Raw genomic sequence first — 15,086 nt, forward strand, 5'->3', positions numbered from 1 at the left:
ATTTTTTAAATGTAATCATCATACCTTATACTAGAAGGTAACGTTTTCTTCTCACTGAAGTCCTTACTATTAATTGAAAGAACATATCCATCAAATATATTTTGGGCTGGTGGCCAGGTGACAGTTATTGACTCAGAGTCTCTGCTGTAGTTCAGGTATTTAACTGCACTTGGTACTGTGTGAAAATACAACAAAATGCATTGATTCAAAAAAACATGAACACATTTCTTTATGACAGGCCTCTCATCACCAGAATGCAAAGAAAACTCCACATAACCCTCCTTATCTCAAGGACATACAGACTACTACAAGAACAGAAAAGTCAGTATAAGTGGTAGCGTATCAGACAGAGACCAAAGTCATGACTCGCACAGTATTTCTTATTCAACAGTGATCAAAAGCATATGTCTCTAGAAAAGAAAGAACTGCATAGAGTGATAATCCCCTTCTTAATCTTCTAAACTGCATTTTTCAGCCCAAGAACTTCATGAGCCAAAGGTGATTTTTTTTTTTAGTTTAGTAAACCTCAGCAGATTTTTCCTTTATGCATGTCTTTGGTCTCCACTTGAACATATGATCATAATCATCACACAAAGCATCTTTTGTCCAGAAGTTCTGCAATTTATCTACAAATTTAGTAAACAAACATTTACATTTGCTTGTTTTCTACTTTCTCTCTTCTAGCTTCAAGTCCTTAGTTCTTGAAAAAGAAATGTCAAAGAATTATCATTTATTTGCTACATAATTGCCTCTCCATGACTTGTCCTCTCAGAAATGATTTTGCATCACATTTTACATTCCTGTATCCTCAGTGGTACCTTAAATGCAGCACAGTACATATCTTCAATCACATATGCTGAACCTTTTCAATAACATCTACAATGCTTTATTCTTCCATAATAGCTTAGAGGAAAACATAACATGCCAGATCTAATAGCCTGAGAAGCCATATTCTTGGGTTCAAGCAGCTAGAAGTATTAAAATAGAGAGGAGAACTACACTGCTGAGAATCAAATGTCCTAAATGTAGAAAAGCCCAAATTTACTTGTGATCTACAGGGAGGCCAGTGAGAAAACAACATAAAACTAATTTAGCTCTGAACATTTAATTGTGGCCAAACTCAGCACTGAAGTGAAAACAAAGCATTAAAGAGAAGTCTAAGAAAAAAGTTTGTTATATATAGTGCCGGCAGCTAGACTGTGTGTAAGTATCAGTTAACTGGACTGTACAGATGGTTGAGTCAATGTGAAGTCAACATTGGTAGTTCATCGTACAAAGGAACCATATTCAGATCCTTAAGGGTCACTTGCAGTCAAAGAATAAGAAAAATAACAATGTAAGTGAATTAGAAGAAAATTACAAAGACAGTTGAGTTGCTTTTCTCTGAGACAAAAAGAAAATGCAGGAAGAAAGCAAGACAGGAGTAAAACAAATACTGAATTTCACAACATTGTTGTCTCACCTGTGTCTATTTCCTTTGTCACAAAAAGACTATCTCTGAAACCTTCCTTCTCTGTTCGAATTGCAAAATTGTACAGCTTACCAGGACTAAGGTTGGAAAACACTGCTGTTTCTTGCTTAACCTTCTGGACCTAGAAATAGAAATACAGCTTTTACAGAACTGTTCGCAAAATTTTCTTAACTTATGTAAATGGTAACTACTTTAAAGACTGACAAATAACTGCATTGCTTATACACAAGTGATGTTCTAAAAAATATACCCTGAAAGCACTTGCACAATTTGTACATGTCACTTCATATTGCTCAAAATCTCCATCAGCCCGATCCCAAGTGATCTGTATTGAAGTGTCAGTAACGTCACCTTCTCGTACATTGAGCGGAGCTGCCAGACCTACAGAAGAACATAAAACACATTACAGTTCAATCCAAGACTTTGTTCAATCTAGCACTTCTTTTATCTCCTGTGGAGACATAAAAGTGAAGATAACCAGTAAGAGATTCAAACAAATAGGAGGGTAAAATCTGATCTCAGGCATGTAGAGACTGAGAAAGGAATAATGGAGAAAGGAAAAAGATATAGGAAAATTACTTGCTTCTTTATCTTAAAATTACAAGAGGCTGAACATGCATTTCTCCAAGGATAGAGCTGGCATTCCAAGGTGGGAAAGTTCTCCAGAATTAAGTTGATCCCTCCAATACCACCACCATAATGGCCATAATGTACTAAAATTTTGTCAAACAGCTCGGCAAAACTGGGTATATCAGGCTAGACAAATACATTTTAACCCTATAGTCTTGTTAGGTACAACTTAGATCACATTACAGAGGAGTATCAATTCTTCTTTACATCTGTTTCATCCCTATCACAGCTATTTCTGTCTGGAATATACCAAAACTTACCCTTTTTCCAAGAAAAACTGTGTACATGTGAGGGTTAGGACATCTCTTTCTTCCAAGTTTTTGGGGCCCCAGAAGAGACAGACAAAAACTGGGTTTTTTAAGGCAGTTTGCCACTAAATCTAGAAAATGTTTCCATAAGGTTGATCAAACATGAAGTTTTTATTGTGAAAATCCTTGAAAGCTGATTTTTCAAGGATTGATGCCATCTTGAAGGATGATATATTGAAGAAAAATCAGCTTTCTAGTCTTTCACAATCTGGGAAAGATTTTTTTCTGTCTTGCCCTCATTCTCCTCCTCTTTCTTCCTTAATTCTTTCTATCTTATCTTAATTTTTCCTTGCATAAAATTTCTACTGTGACAGAAACAGAGCAGAAAAGAATTTCAAAAGAAAATGATACAATGGGAAAAGAAAAACTTATGGAAGTATAAAGATAATAAAAAATAGGAAAGTCAAACCAGAATTTCAGCAGGTATTTTTCAACAGTTATTAAGCTCCTACTAAAATTTCATTTTTAAAACCCTTGCTAGAATTTTTTTAATGTCTTTGTTATTGAACTTATTATCTTGGAGAATCTCAAAGTTTTTATTATTTGCTGAAAGATGCACCAGGAAGAATGAGCTTCATAATTTCAAGACACAGAAATAACTCCTTTGATACTCATCTACTTGTTTAAAGTAAGCAGTCAAAATATGTATTGTTTCCCATACGGACAACAATTTAATACAGCCTCAATTCCTGAAATACTTGCTAGATATTTTACAGACAATATAAAAAACACAATTTAGCAAGTTTAGAAATTATAAGGTATTGTTATAGTCTTGTTTAAAAATCAGCTAGTGTTAGTACAACTACAAATTGCTTACAGATATATCAAGATGATTTTTGAATAGCATGTCATTTCTACTGCATTGAAATAAAAATAAAGTCAAAAAGGTTCAAAAATTGGGATTTTATATGGTTCAATTTTATAAGGACTTAAAATACTTACATGTTTTTACACCATATACATGGTAACAGGAGCTCAACATTTTTCCACTTTTTGTGGAGACACAGAAATCATATTCTGTTCCTGCAGTAAGGTTTTCAATTGTTATTTTACCATCACTTTTAAAAGTGAATGTTGCATTAGGTCCTTCTTTACTTGTTACATAAACACCATCAAATACTCCAATATCAGGCATGCGAACAAATAGTACCACTGCATTGCTATAATGCCCATAAGGAACTACAATTTGAACAGGTTTGGGCTCTAAAAAAAAAGAAGAAAAAAAATTGCCACATGTTAAATCAGTTGAAAATAAATTAAATGAAAACCACATAATGAATCTAAAGCAACTGCCCTGAGAAATATGCTTGCCCAGTGCAAACTAATAGCTATCACAGTAAAAAATCATTGCTTAGAAACAAAGAACAACCTGATCTTTTAAGTGTTTATTACTAGAATTACCTTTTCAACCACAACTGCACTAGGAAGGTAAGCAGGATAGCTGGAAAAATACACAGAAATGTAAATGAGGACAGGGAGATGACCATGGAGAATGAGATACATTTGATGGATACAACCTTGAAGTGTTCAGTTTTCTTCCCTTACAGTTGGCTCTGACAGCTGTGAAATATCCCATCTAGAATTTTGTCATCTGTGTCAGGAATAAGGTATTAAACCTAATCCTATATAAAAAATTATGAAAAAAGACTCAGACTGCTACCCTCCAAAATACTGTAATCATTTAGAAAAAAAAAAACTTATAATGCAGCATTTTAGGTATCTATAACCTGATAGCTGCAGCCTTTAAATACCACTTGTATAAGTGAACCTTGCCCATTCTTTTCACATATGCAAAAAATTTAAACTGAACCAAAAGCATTTCAACATTTTGGTAAACTAAGACCCTTCAACAAACCCTTCCCTATGGATGGGGAAGATCCTTTGATAAACAGTGTAAAGCTTTTACTTTTCACCTCCTACTACTTCTAACTCTTTCTACTCCTTTCCTAGTACTCTCTCACTAATGGCAGGGCAATTTCTTTCTCACAGTTCACAGAACAACTAAAGTATCTCCAAAGATAAATCAGTTGTTTCAACTATTACAGTATTTTCCCATTTCAATGCAAACCAATGATTCACCCAGTTTCTTCTGCCAATTGAACAAGATTTCCAGCTGTGGTCCTCATTGCAGTTGTCACTACTATCAGTGTGTTTTCCAAGGCTGTATCTTCCTTTCAAAAGGTTGGATCTGTACATTTTATATTTTAGTTTTGATCCCTGGCTATTTAGCAAATTGACTTTATCTAAAAAATCTGTTAGAAGTATCAACAACAGTTAGACCAATACATGTATTATAGTCTGTAGTTTCCACCATAAACAGTATCTTACTTAAAGTGCATTGAATGGTCTTCAGTTCACTCAGAGTTCCATTATTCACACTTGCCGCTGCTATTTCATAAGCCATTCCAGGAATTAGGAGATCAATCTTAAATTCTTCTATATTGCTTAATATAAACTTTTTTGTTTCACCTATGTCTGCATTAGGTTTCACTTGAATGTAGGATTCCTGACACTCTTGTGGCAGCTTCCAGTGAAGGATTACACTCTCTTCTTGTACGTCCTCTGGGTGAATATAAACAGCTGTCGGTGGACTGACAGCTTGATCAAAGAAAAAGACGTCAGTATAAAGCCATATATCAAACTTACAATCAATCTACAATCACTTCCCAATGATGTCTCTTGGTTTATTTTTTTCTTCTAAAACGTCGGGATTTTAGAACTACTGATTCATTTACTTATTTCTTAAAATAGTTTGCATGCAACTAAGTGTTACAGGCAGATTTTGCTTTCTGTTTTCTCATAACAAATAGAGACTTATTTTGAAAGCATATTCCATTCCACTGGACACATACAGAGTAAAAAGATGACACAGTCTGAGACGCAGTATCTATTATTAGAAAAAATTAATTAATCTGTTTTAACCTAAAAAAAAAATTTGAGAAATCATAGTAATGCTTCTACTTTGCTAAAATTAAAGACACAAACTATAAATCAGTATTTCTCAAGCAGAATGTCACTTCTTTATCTCATACTAATATGCTATAAGTAGGTAAATGAATAAATAAATAATGGTATACGTATATTCCAAATTTTGGAAGGTTCTGAAGTATATCCTAACAACCACAATCTGCCATAGGCCTTAAAAATACCTTAATGCCTTGCATTTTCAATTTAAACTCTGTCTAGCAAAATAAAACAAGAAATGGATACCTCACCTGTTGTGATTAATATAGGTTTTTCATGGCAGCTGAGAGTTCCTTTCTCTCCTACATTCTGCAAATATACCTGATACTGATGATAAGGTTTTATATTTCGTATGACTATTGAAGTCTTGCTTTTTTCAATTGGTAACTGTTCCCAGATGTTGGTTTCAGTATCCAACACGTTGACAAGGTAGTAATGAAAAGAAGCACTGGATGAATGTTGTGGAGGACTCCATTTTAAATGTATTTCTGCAGATGAAACATATGTAGCCTCTAACTTTTGGGAGTGCAACGGCCCTATTGAATAAGATAGGAACAGAAACAGGATAAAAATATTCCCCAGGAACACGAAGAATACTTGCACCTAAAATTGTGTCCACAAAGTAGTTTTTTTTCTTAAGGATATCTCCACTTGACCGCCTTTAGGTGCAAAGGCATTTTCATCTCTACCAACCGGTAGGTTTCTGGTAGGTTTCTCCAACAAAGGATTTTAGCACAAAGCTAAATGAAATTTTTAGAATCCACTCTGCAAACTAGTAAATACTGGATCAGAATTCATGTTCAGATTTATTTATATTCTCAGACAAAATATCAACACAGGAAATTGTTTAATTAAAGAAAAATATTTAAAAAAATGTATGATTATTTGGTTATTATTGCTATTTATTTTTGTTACTTACTTGTTTCTACCTTCAGAATTGGACTTAAGATAGATTGTGCTCCTTCTGAGTTCCTTGCTGCTAATAAAAAACTATAGTGAAGGCCAGGAGACAAGTGCCCAACTTTTGCTTGAGTTGCATTTGCAGGTAAGTTCAGAATGTATGGTTTCCACTGATCAAAATAGTACTTGATTATAAGTGCAAAACCTGACTTGAGCCACATGCCCATATCACTCCACATAAATACAGCTTCAGTTGTCTTGACATCATGCACACTAAATGTGATGTTTTCTGGTACCAAAGGTACTGAAAAAGAAGATCAAAAGTTAAAAAAAAAAAATCACTACAACCTTTTCCTTTTTGTATTTGTTTCTTCAAATATAAATGCAATCAGGGTAAGGTTTTTAAAATAAATGCAGAAGATTGAAAAATATAGTTACATTCATATTCACAAATATATGGCAGCTGTACATAGCAGAAAAATCCTGTGAAGAAATAATCTGGACCAGTAGGATCTCTCTGAAGGGCATAGCAATCGGTTTGGTTTTCTGGTATCATTGACAAAGCTGAGATACCAGCTTTAAGAAGATAAGGAGATCCATCTGTCCACAAGAGCTGACCTTCTTCCTGGATTGAAAAAAAAAAAAAAAGAAAATAGGAAAACATGTATTTTTAGATTCTATTGATGAATTATTAAGGCTTCCCTCATTGCAAGTATATTTCCTAAACGTGCAAAACTTGTGTACTTCATTTATACAAATTAATTATATAGGAATATTTGGAATAAAGTAAATGTTTCAGTTTAAATTTCTATCTCTCCTATTACAAAAGATAACAAGATAATAAAATAACGTAATATAAGCCACATAAGTATGTTTCATCATTACAAATAAGCCTTTAAAAATCACTACTAATGAAATAATTTAATAATCCTGTATGGGTAATTGTCTAAAAATATCATTCACTTTGAAAAAAAACCAAAATAGTGAAAAATAATAATAAATCCAGTCTGAAAGCAAAAATATTTAGCTGAAGAAAAAAAAAAAAAAAAACAAACATGGCTAGATTCACAACCAGATGAGAAAATGCTATCTTTCCCCTTTCTCCTGTTTGCTGGTTGCTCAACATTTAGGACACACTTACACCTCCCTCCAAGTTTCTTACCTTTGAGTTACTTTCAGTTATTCCAGCAGAGCTCTACAAATATTAGACTGGGGCAACATGATATTTTGGAGGAAAGATACTTGTAGAATATGCTTACAGCATTGCAACCCAGATCCCTCTAATGGGAGACAGGTTTCAGTCTACACTGCACTAACATGTACTGACATCTACAGGGGATTTATAGAAAACCCAGCACATTTCTGCATGGCATTCAGGCACTCTCAGGCAGTAAACTTCCATAAAGTGCTTTCAGGCATAGCAAGTCCATGGTCCTACAGCCTAAGTAAACTCTTTAAGTAATGTAATAGAGAAAAGTTGAGGTGCCACCATCATGTTAAGGCTTCTGTTGTTTACTCTTTTATTAAAGATGTTAAGAAGTGGGGAAGGGGAGGAGAAAAAAGAATATTTTTTCCACTGCTCTGAGAAAACAATTAAAAAATCATGTTTGTTGAGACTGAGACTATTTTTTCAATTAATTTGTTGTATTGAAAAAATATCAAATAAAATATTGTTATATAATTCATTTTCCCAGGAGAGCAAAGAAGATTTTCAATGGTATGAAACAATTCAACTTGACTTTCAGGAGGACTTGTGGGTATAGTCTGCCATTTCAGAAATGCTATATAGAGCAGGTTTTTTTATACTGGTCTTCTTGGTCACCAGAGTTAACAACAAGCACAGGAAATCACAAGATACTACTATGATGCAAACTTCTGCAGCAAAGTTTGTAAGAGAAACCTCAGTGAACAATCTTTGTCTACCTTTACCACTTCTTAGCTCTGAAGAACTGCACAGCATGTCAGGATGGGCATGAGGGTACCAACAAAGAATTTCATTCATCCTTGTCTGGGGCACTGACCTACATCTCCAGGGCCTCTGCTGCTTTTCACAAGAATGTTCAGCCTCATCAGGAAAGGTTTTAATTCAGATACAGATCAAAGTAGGGTTAAAGAAGGAGACACTGTGAGAATTCAAATACTACAGAACTGATGTTGCTCACAGTGTCACTAATTTTTATCAATGTCACAGTGCTTGGCAGTCTTCTTAAGGCTGCTGAAATCTTCTGAGCAGGTTATAGTCTCAATTTCTTCTCATTAAATATTTCAAGTCCCATGGGAACTGAGAGAGAAAAACACTTGAAAACAGAAATTTAACTCCCTAGTGTTCCAAATATGAATGAGAAAGCAAAAATAATTTAATCCATATTTTTTATCTCAGATTTTAAACAAATCCTGCAACTCCTAGTGTATGTCCCATGATTTTGAGCTCCTGAGGTAAGTACAATTTGATGCAAGTACAATTTAGAGTTCTCATAAAATGAGAACAAATGAAAACAATGACACTTCAGAATGAAAGGTGTTCATCCAGTACTTGAACACACTAATTAAGAAAAAAATAATTAGGAAAGAAGTGTTTGGAAAGCAAGCATTTTATTATTATCCCTTGCTACTCTTAAGATATGGCACTCATCTAGTTCATTTAACTGACTGACTCCCACAGACACAAAAATGCATGCAGTGACTAAACAGTTGAGTAACAGTCAAATTCCAAACTGGCAATTAACTCTTTTCTCTGTAATCAGAGTTAAAAGCCCCCAAATTTCTAGTACTCTTTCCAACACATCAAAGTATTATGCTCCATGGGACATCTATTTCTGGTAGCCACTTACAAACACCTATATTTCTAAAATACCAAGCTGGTTACGATGAATATCACTATGGTATAAAAATTACAGCCATTTGAGAAGTGACTCTACAGTCTCATATACAAAATAATATTATATATAAAATGCATATACAAAATAATATTATATATAAAATGCACATATTAATAGTGCTTCACTAACCAGGATGGTTAGAGTGCTTCTCTGTGTTTCTTCAGTCTCCATGTTATCCCACTCTGACTTGTTTTTGTAGCCCCAGCCAGCAAAAAATATTTTTTCCATCTTTGAAGGGGTATGACACCACTCCTGCTCTTACACATAAAGTTTGCTTTGCTTTTACTTTTTTCACAGTATTTCTTTGAAAATAATTTGATCAAAACAATATTAAAATTAAATTTCAAAGAGCAGATTTTTTAAACTGAGAAAAAGTGGCTTTCTCCCAACCTTCTGATACTTAACACAAAAGAAGTTTTCCTTAAACCAAATCACAGAAGACTGGATCCCATGTTTCTGGCAAATGCCTCCATCTTTCTAAGCACTTTGCCAGTATTTTTATTTGTGTCTGTAGTTGTTCCCAAATCAGACACACCACACTATGGCGAATCATGATGTAACAGCAGGTGCAACACTGAGAACCTTCATATCTCAAATATGGGGAACAGGAAACCTTTCACAAGAAACACCTTGCTCCGATTCCTTTCTCCACTGGCCTAGCCAGCATCTATACTGAGTAGACTTCCCTAGGCTTAACACTCAACATTTCAGACCTGCATCAAAACTGAGAAAGCCAACCGCGGACTTCGTAACTACACATAGTACGCCATGTGTAGACTAAGATTTAAAATCTGGTAATAGAGCACCACCTACAGGCAAAACAATATCCCAGGGAAATACAGACATACACGAAAACAGAGAAAAGTTAAACAGGTTATGTATAAACGATGGGGGTTTTTTCACAGCTAAAGCCTTCTGAAGATTTTCAGTATTTCTAAATAGGAAGAAATAATGATTGCTCTTCTCATTACTAATAACTACATAAACAAATAACCAATGTACCATTTAGGAATATTTATTCCAAACAATCGGGATCTAATACCAAAATGTTTTTGCTTCCATATGTGTTATAGCAAAGAAGATAAAATAGACTGACCCTTAAGTCATTAAGACCTGTCCATATCATGATTATTCGACTAATTTTCTGGAGATATGACAACATAAAACCATATTCTTCTTCACTCCCAATGTCAAGAAGATGTGCCTCTTGTGAAGACGTTCCACAGATTTGTTGTGCTGCTTTCCATGGCTTGCTCTCCTTACCCATTCGATAGCAGCTGCTTTGGAATGCCACCCACCCTCGGGAACAGCTGCCTACAGGTGAAGGACAGGATTTTAGAGAGATTCTGTATCATTCATATCAGTGGTACAGTGTAAGATTTCTTATAATTACACAGACATTTTGATGACAATAGCCTTTAATTAATTCATGATTTCAACTCCCCAAATATTCAGTAATTATGAGTCAACAGTCCTTCAAAATCCTGAGTGTCTTAAAAAATCTGGCTGACTGAATTAGAAGAGTATCAGCTACAAGCCAGTGAAGGGGGAAATTAAATAAAGGAAAAAAGATATCCACTAATTTTCAATCCTACTCAAAAAAAAAAAAAAAAAAACCACCAACAAAAAAAAAAAAAACCCAACCATTCTTTAGGTTTAGTTTCTGACGGTTCATTTTTTTAAACATTAAAACTTAAGTTACAAATAACTTGCTTTTAATAGCTTCCTGAGTTTAGGAAAATAATTATTCCCTTGACTTTGAGTGTATATTATTCTTTCTTTTTCTAACTTTAAAGATTTTAAGTTGCATTATCAGAGTGGCACATTTAAAGGAATGAAGTTACATAACTAAACCATAACATCCTCAGAATCCTGCCTCTTTTATAGCACTTCTTACAAAGCAGCACAGCTTTGTAGTACAAAGCCATTCAGCAGTACAAAACCTTCATTTTGAAAGTGTTCCAAATGCTTATCAAGTTCAGGATTTTCATTGCCTTTTCACTGAAATTATATAGCAAATTCAATACATACACTCAAATAATTATAATTTTTAACTTCAACATTGCCTTGACTCTATTTTAGATTGCAAAAATATAGTTAGCTTAAAATATTTGCACATAAAAATCTGAAATATTCGTACTAAAAATACTAAGAAATAATAAGTAGAAATAACTTTTCTATTTCAGTAACATTCAATTTCTTTCCACATTCCAGAACTAAAACAATCCGCATCTACTATAAGCTGTAAAATGGAATATAGGATTTTACAATTTACTCTTAACTTATCTAGAAAATAACTTGTATCCACTGTGACTTCAAGAAACTCAAATATATACCTGTTTCAGCTTGAACATCCAGTGACTGAGACACTTTCACAAATTCAAGATGTAATTGTTCAAATATAAACTTAAATGTATATAAGGTGGCAGGTGTCAAATTTCTCCATACAAAGAATCCACTGGGTCTTTTTATGATCTCAGAAGTATCATTCAGTGAAACAGAAACTGAAAATTCTTTGGTCACCATACTCCAATTAAAAGACACTGTAGTGGTTGTCACAAATGTTTTTATGTACTTTTCAGAAATTCCACCTAGTACAACAAGAAATAATAAACAGTGTCTTTACCACAAAGGAATAATTAACTCAGTGTTCCATCAACATTTTAATTTTTTTCTTTTGAGAAATGATGAGGGATACACACAGTAGGGAAAGAAAGGTAGTGTCATTTAGGAATGTCATGGTTTAATTTATTGTCATGGTACCTTAACTTATGTCTGAAGCAACAAGAAATGAAAGTGCACAGTTTAAGGAGTGTTTGGCTGTAAAAGTACATACTTTGATAGAATAGCAGTTAAGTAATAGATGTCCAGTGCAGTAACCCATTAGTAGCATGTGTGAACGATTTTCTGCAGCTTCTGAGTGTACTTTTAGCATTCAACAGCTGCTGCAATGTTTTCAACCATATATTTTTCCCAATTATGTTGTTTGTATTCATAATCTAGTCTGTATTCCAAAGCTAGTGTGATCTTGTAATGTGTAAAAAGGTAATGCTATAAACTATTGTAATTAACAAAATTAAGATTAGAAAGCCCTTTCATTTTAGTAATTGATGGGACTTATGATCCTAAACAGATTTACATCTGTAGAGGACATTTTTATAAGCTCAGTGACCAGACTCACAAATTCCTATACGAAAAATCTATTCCAGTGAGTTACAAGGCTAAGACCTTCAAGCTACTAATTAATTCTTTCTGAAGTGGGAATGTCATGAAGTAGAAACAAAAATATTTATTTTTTTTTAAGTTATAAAAGAAAAACAATCACAACTCTATGTTGATATGAAATTGCCAGGCTTTAAGTAACTTTCTCCATGGTCTTCTTTTATAAATCTCTTCTCCTTGTATTACTGTAGTACAGCAAAACCTGTGATATTTAAAAATCTCATGAACTTTTACATCAGTCCCATATTTCAGAATTGTTACACTAAACAAACAAGTTATATGAAATTATTCCTACTACACCTCGTGGCTGAAAATATACATCAATGTCAAGTTTCTAGATACGTGACTAATTGCTAGACTCCTGATTCTCTAATCTTCTGTATTAAACTAACTATAAAGATACCAATATATTTTTTTGCTACTCTACTTACGTGTCTTAAATGATTTTACACTTAAGATTCGGCCACTTTTTAGGGATTCTATTGTTATATCATACTTCTTATTTTCCTCAAGCAGAACTGTAGTACTGACAGGCTCTTGTTCAACTTTAGAAATGTTTCTTACAATCTGCAAGTAAAAGAATTTCTGAATATAGTGGAAGTAACAAAAATAAAATTCATAAATTATCTACAGAGTTTTAAAAGGGTAGCTGATATTGCAGAACATCAAACTTGAGGCTTCAGTTAAACTGCAAAATACCCAACATTTAAAGTAAAACCTTTTAGAAATGACACTATTAACAAACACCTTCATATTGAAATCCCTTTATTTTCTTTATGTTCCAGAACATCCTGTACTCAAAATAAGAACAACACCCTCCCACAGAGAGGTAGGCGTAGTGTCTGTGTCTGTCCTGGAGAAGTTAGACTCCTCATTCAAAGAGTTCTTCTCCTTGAAGATCTTGCATATCCTTAATTTTGAACATATGCCTGCCTATCCTTATTCAACAGAATACTTGAGAGTCTTTTAAGTTCCGCTGGTTTAAGGACAACTCTGTAACAATGCACATAAATTACAATAATTACAAAATTCAGTAACAATTTTTGAAACTTTCTCTTTACTCGCTATTTTGAATTAAAAAAAAAAAAAAAGAATCAATCAGGCCCACAGGGCTACTAGTTTTACTCTTATTTACAGTTTAAAAATATATGGAACTACTCAGTTCTTAGACTGATGAAATTTACTTTTTGACTGAAAGCATCTGTTTGCTGGCACGTCACAATATAGTAGTCTGGATCCTCTCCTTTTGGCAGTTCAGTCCACTCAATCAAAACTGCTCTAGCAGGCTTTTTCCCTTGGTCACAGTCTAGACACTCGAAACCCTGTAACAGAAACATACAGGAATGCAGCTTAGCAGAAAATGCAGAAAATATACCTCTAACTAAATAATTAATTCTGTCAGTTTTAACTGATTTTAACCATAGTTTGTCAGCTAGCAACAGTTTTTATATGGACCAGTATTACCAGCCCTACTGTGTGACATAAAAGGCTTCATAATTTTTTACAAGTTCTGCAGGTACAGGTTCTAGTTTTCTTTCTCTCTCCAGAGATGGCCAAACCATGTCAGTTGACCCAAACACGACAGAAATCTGTCATCATTTTAGAAACAAGGTCAGAGATGTCACTTGCAGTGAACATGTTGTAATCACAGTTAGCAGACAGTCAGGAGCTGGAAGTCTCAGTCCTATTCTTCCATTATGCATTAAAGACTTTAGTGGAATCACTTTCATAATTTCAAATATCTTAGAAAAAGAAAAAACAATATTCAAGACATGAAGAAATAATTTATTAAACACACACCTCCCTAACAATCCAATTTATCCACAGCAGCACAAAATTCATTCTGTTTTTTTGACCACAACAACCCCATGCAGCTCTACAGGCAGAGTGACTGGAGAGTGGCCAGACAGCAAAGGACAGGGGGATACTGATTGACAGCAGGCGGAACATGAGCCAACAGTGTGCCCAGGTGGCCAAGAAGGCCAATGGCATCCTGGCCTGCATCAAGAACAGTGTGGCCAGCAGGAGCAGGGAAGTGATCCTTCCCCTGTACTCAGCGCTGGTGAGGCCACACCTGGAGTGCTGTGTCCAGTTCTGGGCCCCTCAGTTCAGGAAGGGTGTTGAAGTGCTGAAGTGAGTTCAAAGAAGGGCAACAAGGCTGGTGAAAGGACTGGAGTCCTATGAGGAAAGGCTGAGACAGCTGGGGTTGTTCAGTCTGGAGAAGAGGAGGCTCAGGGGAGACCTTACCACTCTCTACAACTTCCTGGAAAGAGGTTGTAGCCAGGTGGGATTTGAGTTCTTCTCCCAGGCAACCAGCAATAGGACAAGGGGCACAGTCTTAAGACTGGATGTGGCATTTAGTGCCATGGTCTAGTTGACATGGTGGTGTTGGGTCATAAGTTGGACCTGATGATCTCAGAGGTCTTTTCCTACCTAAGTGATTTTGTCATTCTGTTTCAAATTCTTACAGAGGTCAACTCATTCTAGACAAAAGCCTTCTGTATTTTTGATACTACCTTTTTGATAACTTTGCCTGCCTTTGAAAGACTTTGGATCAACATTTCAGAAAAGCAGGTTCCTCCTCTATTTGAATTTCATTTGGAATCAGAAATTTACGGGCTTTTTCTATCTAATATAATCTGAATCACATCTCTCAAATTCAGATAAATTGGTGCATGTGATGCCAATCCATACCATATAGCATTTATAAAA

The 15,086-nt window shown here is 34.6% G+C and overlaps 1 protein-coding gene across 1 annotated transcript; it reads right to left on the bottom strand.

The window, feature by feature from the left end:
• Positions 1–516: 516 nt before the first annotated feature.
• Positions 517–13,696, bottom strand: LOC114068580 (tenascin-like; the record flags this gene model as incomplete). The annotated part of the gene is made up of 12 exons (XM_027904814.1): positions 517–626; positions 1,463–1,592; positions 1,722–1,852; positions 3,352–3,612; positions 4,738–5,007; positions 5,625–5,909; positions 6,293–6,577; positions 6,712–6,898; positions 10,249–10,466; positions 11,489–11,743; positions 12,806–12,941; positions 13,559–13,696. Coding segments are annotated over 12 exons (2,406 nt in total), but the record flags the coding sequence as incomplete, so codon positions are not given.
• Between the last annotated feature and the right edge of the window lie 1,390 nt (positions 13,697–15,086).

Source organism: Empidonax traillii, unplaced genomic scaffold (genome assembly GCF_003031625.1).
Source record: "Empidonax traillii isolate 1590-97213 ecotype Southwest subspecies unplaced genomic scaffold, ASM303162v1 scaffold1095:size333308, whole genome shotgun sequence".
NCBI lineage: Eukaryota > Metazoa > Chordata > Aves > Passeriformes > Tyrannidae > Empidonax > Empidonax traillii.